General features: G+C 41.9%; 1 protein-coding gene across 3 annotated transcripts in view; it reads left to right on the top strand.

Annotated features, from left to right (window-relative positions):
* LOC126418549 (protein transport protein Sec24C) overlaps window positions 1-12210 on the top strand; it is a 124004-nt gene that overhangs the window by 54912 nt on the left and 56882 nt on the right. For 2 of the 3 annotated variants that reach the window (XM_050085373.1, XM_050085368.1), the window contains exons 5-7: window positions 5180-5380; window positions 5659-5838; window positions 11847-12042. In XM_050085373.1, coding sequence (XP_049941330.1) covers window positions 5180-5380; window positions 5659-5838; window positions 11847-12042 — 577 coding nt within the window. The remainder of the gene's footprint in view (window positions 1-5179; window positions 5381-5658; window positions 5839-11846; window positions 12043-12210) is intronic. The other variant, XM_050085381.1, reaches the window with a different exon arrangement.

Raw genomic sequence — 12210 nt, 5'->3', positions numbered from 1 at the left:
CTATCACAGACATAAAAAGTTATTTTGAAATGCCTGTAATCAATTATTTGGTGTGTAAATAAGCACAGTGTGTAGAATTAAAATAGGTACAAAATAACTGGAGAGATTCCAGTGACCAAGGGTTTCTGACAAAGATGCATGATAGCACCTACAGTATTTAAAACATAGTCAAAACCGGTTATAACGACATTGAAGGGACGAATGGTTTATGGTTGTTAAAGCCGATAGTTACACAAAACGTATTTATTATTTGTTTTTTGATAAAAATTTCATGTCTGTAAATTTTAGGCTGCCATAGAGTTAACCCTTCAAAAAGTAGAGAAATATAGTACACTTACAGTATTTGCACTACAGCATTTGTGGAGAGGAACTGAAGAGGAATTTTTCTTATGTTTATGCAGTATGTACAGCAATAAAATGTCATTAGATCATAAAAACATTTAATAAGTGAACAAAGAAATACCTTTCCAGCAAACCTCAACCTCCTCTCATTGCACACAAACCCAGTCTCTCCCATCTACTCAATCTCCCACTTCCAGCTCCACTCCCTCCAAAACCTCAAAATTCCGATCAACACAATCTGGAACCACAACACCCTAATTCAGTAGTTAACCTTTCCTCCAAACCTCTCTCCCAATCCGAAACCTCTGTCCTATCCAAAGGCCTCACCTTCAGCCCCACTCCCAGATTCAACCAAACAGCCCTCGTCAAAGATTTACTGTCCTACACTCGTAGTCTCTGCTGGAAGTATCACTTTGCCACGAAGAAAAATGATCCTAATCCTACTCCTAATGATCCGACTCCTCAAGACACCATCCAAATTGAACCCTGCCTGGAACAGTTCCGTCCTCCGTCACAGCGGGACCCACCTCCTCTTCCTCAAAATCACCCTCTCCAAACCTTCCAGGAATTTCTGACTTCCAGCCTTGCATCTCAATCCTTCTTAAAAAACCTTAATCCTACACCCAACATCACCACTGCTGAAGCCCAGGCTATCCGTGATCTGAAGGCTGACCGATCCATCGTCATTCTTCCGGCGGACAAGGGTTCCACGACCGTGGTACTTGATCGTTGGGAGTATGTGGCTGAGGGACTGCGTCAGCTTTCAGACAACACCACATACAAAGTTTGCCAAGGTAACCCCATTCCCGATGTCCAGGCGGAGCTTCAAGGAATCCTCAGAACCTTAGGCCCCCTGCAAAACCTTTCACCTGACTCCATCAACCTCCTGACCCCACCGACACCCCGCACCCCTACCTTCTACCTTCTTCCTAAAATCCACAAACCCAATCATCCCGGCCGCCCCATTGTAGCTGGTTACCAAGCCCCCACAGAACGTATCTCTGCTACGTAGATCAACACCTTCAACCCATTACATGCAGTCTCCCATCCTTCATCAAGGACACCAACCACTTCCTTGAACGCCTGGAATCCTTACCCAATCTGTTACCCCTGGAAACCATCCTTGTAACCATTGATGCCACGTCCTTATACACAAATATTCCGCACGTCCAGGGCCTCGCTGCGATGGAGCATTTCCTTTCACGCTGATCACCTGCCACCCTACCTAAAACCTCTTTCCTCATCACCTTAGCCAGCTTCATCCTGACCCACAACTTCTTCACTTTTGAGGGCCAGACATACCAACAATTAAAGGGAACAGCCATGGGAACCAGGCTGGCCCCCTCATACGCCAACCTATTCATGGGTCGCTTAGAGGAAGCCTTCTTGGTTACCTAAGTCTGCCAACCCAAAGTTTGGTACAGATTTATTGATGACATCTTCATGATCTGGACTCACAGTGAAGAAGAACTCCAGAATTTCCTCTCCAACCTCAACTCCTTTGGTTCCATCAGTTTCACCTGGTCCTACTCCAAATCCCATGCCACTTTCCTTGACGTTGACCTCCACCTGTCCAATGGCCAACTTCACACGTCCGTCCACATCAAACCCACCAACAAGCAACAGTACCTCCATTATGACAGCTGCCACCCATTCCACATCAAACGGTCCCTTCCCTACAGCCTAGGTCTTCGTGGCAAACGAATCTGCTCCAGTCCGGAATCCCTGAATCGTTACACCAACAACCTGAAAACAGCTTTCGCATCCCGCAACTACCCTCCCGACCTGGTACAGAAGCAAATAACCAGAGCCACTTCCTCGTCCCCTCAAACCCAGAATCCCCCACAGAAGAACCACAAAAGTGCCCCACTTGTGACAGGATACTTTCCGGGACTGGACCAGACTCTGAATGTGGCTCTCCAGCAGGGATACGACTTCCTCAAATCCTGCCCTGAAATGAGATCCATCCTTCATGAAGTCCTCCCCACTCCGCCAAGAGTGTCTTTCCGCCGTCCACCTAACCTTCGTAACCTGTTAGTTCATCCCTATGAAATCCCCAAACCACCTTCCCTACCCTCTGGCTCCTATCCTTGTAACTGCCCCCGATGCAAAACCTGTCCCATGCACCCTCCCACCACCACCTACTCCAGTCCTGTAACCCGGAAGGTGTACACGATCAGAGGCAGAGCCACGTGTGAAAGCACCCACATGATTTACCAACTGACCTGCCTACACTGTGATGCATTCTATGTGGGAATGACCAGCAACAAACTGTCCATTCGCATGAATGGACACAGGCAGACAGTGTTTGTTGGTAATGATGATCACCCTGTGGCTAAACATGCCTTGGTGCACAGCCAGCACATCTTGGCACAGTGTTACACCGTCCGGGTTATCTGGATACTTCCCACCAACACCAACCTATCCGAACTCCGGAGATGGGAACTTGCCCTTCAGTATATCCTCTCTTCTCGTCATCCGCCAGGCCTCAATCTCCGCTAATTTCAAGTTGCCGCCACTCATACCTCACCTGTCTTTCAACAACTTCTTTGCCTCTACACTTCTGCCTCGACTGACATCTCTGCCCAAACTCTTTGTCTTTAAATATGTCTGCTTGTGTCTGTATGTGTGGATGGATATGTGCGTGTGTGCGAGTGTATACCTGTCCTTTTTTCCCCCTAAGGTAAGTCTTTCCGCTCCCGGGATTGGAATGGCTCCTTACCCTCTCCCTTAAAACCCACTTCCTTTCGTCTTCCCCTCTCCTTCCCTCTTTCCTGATGAGGCAACAGTTTGTTGCGAAAGCTTGAATTTTGTGTGTATGTTTGTGTTTGTTTGTGTGTCTATCGACCTGCCAGCGCTTTTGTTCGGTAAGTCACCTCATCTTTGTTTTTATATACAACAATGTAAATTGTTCAACAATGTCAAACACGATCTTGGACAATGGCTGACATAAAATGTTGAGCATGTTTAACCCTCAAATGGACCCACAGATTTTCACAACCTGAGCAGACGTCTGGTGTGCTTTGTACACACGTGAAGAATAGAGCTCTCTTTATGTTCAAGGTAAACATATATGAGCAAAATCACAGTTTTGTCTTAGTTTAATTAAACAGTAATGAAATAAACTTATATTACATGAGCTAAGTCACTGTTCAATTAAACAATAATAAAATAAACTGTCATTGCCTCACTTTGTTGCTGTGTACAAATGTTACCCCGTAGTAATGGGATCCTTGGACCACTAAAAAACAGTGTTTCATCAGATCCCTGCGAAACATGTGTTCAATTACTATCTCAGAGGCAACTGCTTCATTGTGGGATTGTGCTGCCAGTTTGAAATACTGATCATTTTCTAGCACAAATCATAAATTTTTTTACGAGCAAAGACAGCAGCATTGTGATATCGCCAATCTCAAATTGTCAACATACAGTGGCTCAGCAGAAAGCAAGGTCACCTGACCGATTCCACAGAGTAGTGGGTGGTGTTTATGAAGTACATCTAACTTTCCCACTTGTCAATTGCTGGAAGATGCGTCCTTTGCTGCTGCTGTAAGTTCATGTGATCCAGAAATCAGGGCACTTTCGGCTAAAGCAGCGTCAGAGAAGACCAATCCCCCAATTTGGACCTTGGGGTAGGATGCTAATCACCCGATCACACCCCAAATAAGTGTATCTGCATATGAGGTATCACATTGGGAACACTCAAACTGACACTTGCACAAGAGGTCTTGCTGCAGGTTGGTGATCCGGGTCATATGCGACTGCTCGAGGCACATGGGGTGCTGGTTGAACTGCAACCATGCTGCCTCACCCAGGTTTGGTGCCAAAAATACTGTGTGAGCAAATGAAATAGGTCCTTAAAAGTTAAATTTCTCGGGCTCAGTAAAGGACTTCAAATTTTTGCACTATTTCATACAACTCTGCACTACAGGACAATAATGAGGTGGCTGTATCAGTTGGATTGACAATAAATCTTACCTGGCAGTGCAGCAACAATTGGTGTAGGCCATTCTCCCACATTTCCATGTACTTGCCAAAACTGGCAAAAGGCATCAGGGATGGGAGGGATGAAGGCTTCTCTGCAACTGTCTGTCCCAACACCAGCGTGGTGTGAGAGCAAATGTTTTTAGCTGAGTAGCTCCTGCAGATGTTTATGGTGCAGCTCCTGCTGGAGGCACAATTGTCCCTGCCAGCACTGCAAAATTTCCGGGTCCATGGTGGGCACAAATTAACACAATGGAAAAAAAAGTGTTACATGCGTAAGAATGTCCTCCATCATCAGTTTTGTGTCTGCTCGGCATGACAACACCGTAAAACTGTCCTGTAGCTAATGGTGGCTCGACTACAGAAGCAAGGGATCGGGAACTGCTGTGTGTGTGTGTGTGTGTGTGTGTGTGTGTGTGTTTGGGGGGGGGGGGGGCAGTGGGCAGTGGAGAGTCTGGATATTGAGTGGAGATGGGCACAGAGAAAAGCTTAAGACCTGACCAGTCCAAATGACTGAGCAGTGAGCAGTTAGCATGTGTGGAACCAAGAGCATGGTGTGGTGTGAGGGCCAGTTCCTCATCAGTCGAAGTCAGTGTAAGAACTGACGGGCCTGGACTGTTACCACCAGTTAGTAAACACCTGGGTCAGAGGCTCTGCACCCACCATCTGTGGCAGATTACCACATTATGTTGCCACGGGACCCATGCCAGATCATCTTGGTGCCATCTGGTGTGGATTTTAAATCCTTTTATGCCTTCTTGATGTTTGACAACTGTTATCTTTAGTATAAATCTTTATATATATTTTTTGTATTTACTCTGATGTAGTGCTGATTGTCAATTTTGTACTTCAGGAGGGCTACTTGCCACAGCAGGCAGGGTATCAGCCACCACAGGCTGGTGTTGGTCCAGGCGGCAGCTACCCACCCACTCTGCCTGGCCAGCCCCAGCCGCAACCTGTGTATTCACCACAGCAACAACAGCAGGCTCGACGTCTGGACCCTGACCAGATGCCAAGTCCTGTGAGTAGCTTACCTGACCAGATGCCAAGTCCTGTGAGTAGCTTTTTTTTAATAATTTTCCCTCATATTTGTACTGAACAAGAACCGTTTTTAGGTATTGCATCATACAAATAAAATTCCTTAGTTATCAACGTACCAACTTGTACGTTGTGGTTCCTACACATAGTTAAATTAAAATTGTATTAGAAATTAAAGTCCTATATTGTAATATGTGCCTGAAAATGATATAATAGGATGATTTTTTTTGTTGGACTTTTTGTTTTGTTGCTTTTGTTTCTTGCCAGATATTGACAAAAACTCTGTTTTTACAGATTCAAGTTATGTTGGATGATCAACGCAACCGATCAGGTGTCTTCATAACAAACCAGAAAGGTTTGGTTCCACCTCTTGTGACAACAGACTTCATAACGCAGGACCAAGGAAATGCCAGTCCGCGTTACCTCCGTAGCTCTATTTATAATGTGCCTGTTACTGCTGAAATGATGAAGCAGGTATTGTGTTGTTGTTATTTTTAGATAGGAGCTAAACACAGCTTTTGAAAATTATTTGACATTTGTGTGTACTGGGCAAGATCAGCATAATGTCTGTGTCTGATGTATTTAGTAACTTTTTACATTTTTAGTGTCTGTCTGGGAAAACTCACTCACTTGTCTAATGAATCCTCACTAGTTGCATCAACTGAAACTAACCACACAAGATTAGAAGTTGTGGGGAGAAAATTCTGAATGCAATATGGAAGTTACAAAATCTGAAAAGGAAAATGCAATGCCTCATTCTGTAGGTAATAGAAGTTAGTGAAGTAAAATGTAGACAAGATTAAGATTTCTTACTGACAAATGTAGGTTAATATCAGCAGCAGGTAAGAATGATAAACTGGTGTTGAGTTCATTAGGAATAGGAAGATAAGGTAAAGAGTGAGTCAGTGGTGGGGTTGTTCTCATCAGAATCGACAATAGACCAATGCCAGCAACTGTAGTTCAGGTATTTCTGGTATACATGCCAACATCACAAGCGTAAGACGAGTAATGGGACAGAAAAATTAGGAAGATTCTTTGAGTTCTGGAATAAATTTGAGCTAGTAATAGCAAATACACTGTTCAACAATCACAGCAGGAGGAGTTACACTTGGAACAGACAAGCAAAATTTGAAAAATATCAGCAGAATTACATCTGGTGAAACACACACACCCAAAATTGGGTGTATCCAGGAACAGGTACAGAAACCAATCACAATTTGCTAATAATGCTGAGTAGCTTAAAGTATAACATATCATCAGGAATAATTATTGTGTGAAGAACTAAGATACTGAGGTGGTGATGAGAAATGATGACATGGGTTTGAAGTTCTCAGAGGCTGTAGATACATAGGTTATGAATACTACAGCAGGCAATTCAGTTGAGGAATGGGCATCCCTAAGAAGAGCCATCATCTGCGTCTACATTATTATTTGATTTTAAACAGAAAATATTCCACTGAAGATAACTTGGACCAGTTACTTCTGCACCTATCTGAGTTCTCAGAAAATTTGTTTCCAACTGCAGTACAGTAATCAACAGGTAAAAAGAAGGTAGCTGTGAAGAAACCTAGGGTAGCAGAAGCAGTCATTCATTTAATCAATGAAAGAAGGAAATATTAAATAAAAGATAAGTATACTGCAGTATAAGTCACTTACGAATTAAATCAGTAGAAAGTACAGAGAAGCCAAGGCAAAATGGCCAGAGAAAAAGTGTGAAGAATTCACAAAGAAATAGGCATCAGGAGGTCAGATTCAATTTACAGGAAAGCCAAAATTACTTCTGGTGAAATTGAAAGCAAAGGCATGAACATTAAAGAGTGCAAATGGAATCATACTTTTGAATACAGAGGAGAGTGTGGTATGGTGGATCGAGTTAGAGTGTCTTTGAAGGCAAGGAACTGTCTGCTGATGCGATAGAAGAAGCGATAGAAATAGGAGTAAGACTTACAGATTTTGCTGTCAAACATGGCAGAAGAGATGGGTAACATTCCTTCAGAATTTTTCAAAATCATTGGGGAGTGGCTCCCAAGGATTATTGAAGTTAGTTTGTAGAGTCTTTGAGAGTAGACATGCAATCAAATGTTTGGAAAAATTTCACCCACACAATCCTGAAGATAACAAAAGTATATAAAATGTGAGAACTATCACCCAATCAGCATAACAGGTCATATATCAATGTTGGTTACAAGAATGTAACAATATAATGAAAAAGATAGTATCTCTGTCCATGTCAAACATACGAACTACCAGTAATAACTTCACTTAAACAGCTGCCACTCATTCCATACCAAGAAGTCCCATCCATACAATCTAGCCAGCCATGGCCATTGCATCTGTAGTGACAAATGATCCCTCTTGAAATATATTGAGGGTCGTATTGAGGCCTTTAGAGGTCGTAATTACCCTCCCAACCTTGTACAAATACAGATCTCGCATGCCTTATCCTTCCAGCCACCCAACACTTCCCAAAGCCCCAGCATCCAGCCACAGAGGAGCATTCCCCTTGTGACCTAATACCACCAGGACTGAAGCAACAGAATCGCACTGTCCACCAGGGTTTTTGACTACTTCTCGTCATGCCCTGAAATGAGAACAGTCTTATCCACTATCCTTCCACTCCTCCCACAGCGATATTCCACTACCTGCCAAACCTGCACAATATCCTCATCTATCCTTACACAACCCCTGTTCCCAGCCCCTTGCCATCTCCTTTTCCACTAAACGTCCCCCCCCCCCCCCTCCTTCGTCTAACCTTCCAACTGCACCTAGTCAGTTGCCTCTCCCATAACGCCCTGTTGCTCACTGTCTGGCTCTATCTGCCAGACTGTGTGTGCTGTGTGTGCTGTGTAAGTTTGTGTATGTTGTCTACTTTGACAAACACCTTGTTGGCTGACAGCTGACTTTCCAACTGTTTTCTGTTCTCTGATTCAGCATCTCTGCTACATAGTGAGTAGCAACTATCCTTTTCATTATACTGTGCCATTCTATCCTAGATTTTCCATCGCTTGCTTACCAAAACAATATGCAGGAGACTAGAAAAAAATAAGGATGTGCTATATGACACTCAATTTGGCTCCAAGGAAGATAAAGGTACGAAAAAGCCAGTTATGTTTTGTATGACAATGGAAACAAGATTTAATCAAAATCAAGATACTTTCATAAGAATTGTTAACCCAGGAAAAGTGATCAACATAAAATGGTGAAAGATGTTAAAAATTCTCATAGAAATAGGTAGAAGTTACTGGGAAAGGTAGTATGCAGCAGAATCATTATAAATATGGAAGAACAAAAGAGAAGTTCTTAAACTGAAAAGGGTGTTAAACAAGGATGCAGTCTTTCTCCCCTATTGTTCAACCTACACATTGAAGAAGCAATGGCAGAAATGAAAGAAAAGTTCGGGAGTGGAATTTAAATTCAACTTGAAAGGCTATCATTTATAAGATTTACTTAACTATCCTCAGTGAAGTGAGGAAGAATTACAGGACTTCCTGAATAGAGTGCACAGACTGCTAAGTGTAGATTATGGATTGGAGTTAACGAAAGAAAGACAAAAATTGGGAGTGGAAGATATGAGATTAGGGATGAACATGACATAAAAACTGGGGACCACATAGTAAATGAAGAGAAGAAATTCTGCCATCTTGGAAACAAAGTAGTGCCTGTGGATGAAACAAAAATATATGTAAAGCACACTAGTATAGGCAAAGAGGGCATTCCTTCCCAAAAGACTACTGGTATCAACATAGGCCTTAATTTAAGGAAGAAATTTGTGAGAACATGTAGCTCATTATTGTATGGAAGTGAAAACCAGAAATGGAGTGCCAGAACATTTGAGATGTGTTGGTACGGGAGCATGCTGAAAATAAAACTTGGATGATACCATAAGAAATAAGGTCCTCCACAGAGTCTGTAAGAAAACGTGAATTTGAAGAAGGAACAAGATGACAGGATATGTATTGAGACAAGAGAGAATAATTTCTATGGTGCTAGATGCAGCCGTGCAGGGCAAGTACTGAAGTGAAATACAGAGACTGGAATATATCCAGTGAATAATGGAAAATGCTGAATATAAATGCTACTTGAAGATGAGATTGCTATAGGTGAGGAAGTTGTGGTGCGCAGCATCAAACCAGTCAAGACTGATGATGGAAAAAGGGGGGAAGGGATGGAAAAAAGTGGGAGGGATGGGCAATCATTCGCCAAGACTAGTAGGTACAATTCGTATACTTTGTAAGAGACTGTGCATTGATGTTGCTATTTACTGCTCAATATAAGACTGTATAGTGATCAGTTAGGACTATTGAGAATAATCAGCATTAGTGATTTAAAAGCCTGTGTTGTCTACATTGCTGTTATACCTGGTGGTGATGTTGTATTTAGTCCAAAGACTGGTTTGATGCATTACTCCACACTAGTCTATCCTACACAAGCCTTTTTATCTGTGTGTAACTGCTGTGAACTACATTCAGTTGAACTGCATTTGAGCCTTAATCTACAGTTTTTACCTTACACACTTCCCTCTATTACCAAATTGAAGGTTCCTTGATCCTCAGGATGTGCCCTATCAACCAATACATTCTTGTAGTCAGGTTGTGCTTTAAATTTATTTTTCCCCAACTTGGTTCAGTATTTCCTCTTTAGTTATTTGATCTATCCTTCTCTCAACACTCACCTGTGTCACCACATTTCAAAAGGTTCTATCCTCTTCTTGCCTGAACTCTTTATGCTTCTGAAAAAGGCTACCCTCCAGACAATACCTATAGAAAAGATTTTCTAACATTTATTTTTATATCTGTTATTAACAAACTCCTCAGTTAAGTAATGATTTTCTTGCTATTGCCAATGTGTGTTTCTTATCCTCTGTACTTTGTCCATCTGCTTCTTTTGGTCTAAGTAACAACTCATCTGCTTCTTTTGGTGTCACATTTTATAATCTCACTCCTTCAGAATCATCTGATCTAATCTGACTGTATGCCATGCCATTGTTTTACTTTTGCTGTTGTTTGTCTTATAATATCTTTTCAAGACAATGTTTATTTTGTTCAACTGCTCTTCATTCCTGTATCAACTCTGACTGAATTAAAATATCATCAGTGAAACCTTATAGCTTTTATTCCTTCTTCCTGGACTTGAATTTGCTTTCCAAATTTTTCCTTAGCTTCCTTCGCAGTCTGCTCAGTGAACAAATTAAATAACATCCAGGATAGACAAAAACCCTGTCTCACTCTGTTTTGAACCACTGTTTCCCTTTAATCTCCTTTGACACTTACAATTGGAGTCTAGTGGTGACAGTGTTCTGAACTGGAGAGTACCTACCATACCCTTTCCCTCACTTCATCCATTGTGAAAGCCTGCAGCGTGCTCTCCAGTCATACGTAAAAACTTTCAGATTAGTTATAAAACTTCTGCTATAAATGTAAGTGTTAAAACTTCCTGGCAGATTAAAACTGTTTGTCGGACCAGGACTCGAATATGGGATCTTTGCCTTTCACACTCAAGTGCTTTACTGCCTAGGTACCAAAGTGTGACTCATAACCTGCCCTCACAGCTCTACTTCCACCAGTACGTCATCTCCACATTCAATACTTCACTGAAGTTCTTTTGCATACCTTATGAGACTAACACTCCTTCCTTTCTTCCAGGAATACTAGTGTCACAAGGCATGCAGGAGAACTTTTGAGAAGTTTGGAAGGTAGGAGATGAAGCACTGGCAGAAATAGAGCTGTGAGGAAGAATCATGAGTCGTGCTTGGGTAGAACAGTCAGTAGGGCACTTGATTGTGAAAGGCAGAGGTAAAAGGTTTAAAGTTCCAGTCAGGCAAATAATTTTAATATGCCAGAAAGTTTCAAATTGGCACACACTCTGCTGCAGAGCAAAGATTCGTTCTGGAAAAAGAAATTTTGAAATAAATACTCCACAGAAAATTATGGTAACTCTTTTGTCAATTGCTGTTCCTCCCTTTTACAAATAAATTAGTTCACCCCAACATTATTTCTGTAGTATTCTTGAGTGAATGTGTTTCAGTTGAAAATATGTGCTACAGAATTTTATGAATTTAAATATTTTAACTGAAATGCTCTGGACTGAAATTAGCAAATATCAGTATGTTAACTCTGATACTTAACACTCAGCTGTCGCTAGTAATTGTACCATCTGCCAAATTCTTCATTTGGATACCTTCTTGAGGTATTTCAAAGGGGACCAAAATAATCATTCAGGTCTCTCCCTCATAGATGTTGTCAGGTATTCCGTGACTAATGACCCTCAATGACAAAATAAAGAGATGATTTCCTAGTGTGTGTAGTGAAACCTGTTAGATTTTTCAATCACAGGTACTTATTAAGGTACTTTTTCCCCCAATGGACGCTGCTGAATAATAGGGTTTTTGATTGTGCCACAAATATTCCATGTGTCCTCGTTAGTTATTATTTTTTTTTAATTTCCAATAGTCTGGGTTGCATACTAGCTGTTGATTCTTCCAGACTGCTGTACCATTCGGGCTAGTGATCAGCCCCTTGGCACAGCCTGCAGAAGGAGAATACCTACCACCAGTGGTAGACATGGGAGAAATTGGTCCTGTCCGCTGTGCGCGTTGCAAAGCCTATATGTGCCCTTACATGCAGTTTGTGGATGGAGGACGAAGATTCCACTGTCCTTTCTGCAAAGCCACAACAGAAGGTGAGATGCAAAATAACACAGTTTTGTGTGTGTCTTTATACACATATAATTTGCCACAACCCACTAAAGTCTCATTAATGTAGAGGTTTTGCAAAACATGATTTGAGCAAAAACTGTTAGTCTCTTTATTTAAAACTTATTCCAGAGGTTGCTTTACATGACCTTATC

Source organism: Schistocerca serialis, chromosome 1 (genome assembly GCF_023864345.2).
Source record: "Schistocerca serialis cubense isolate TAMUIC-IGC-003099 chromosome 1, iqSchSeri2.2, whole genome shotgun sequence".
NCBI lineage: Eukaryota > Metazoa > Arthropoda > Insecta > Orthoptera > Acrididae > Schistocerca > Schistocerca serialis.
This window is presented reverse-complemented; position numbering and strand designations above follow the sequence as displayed.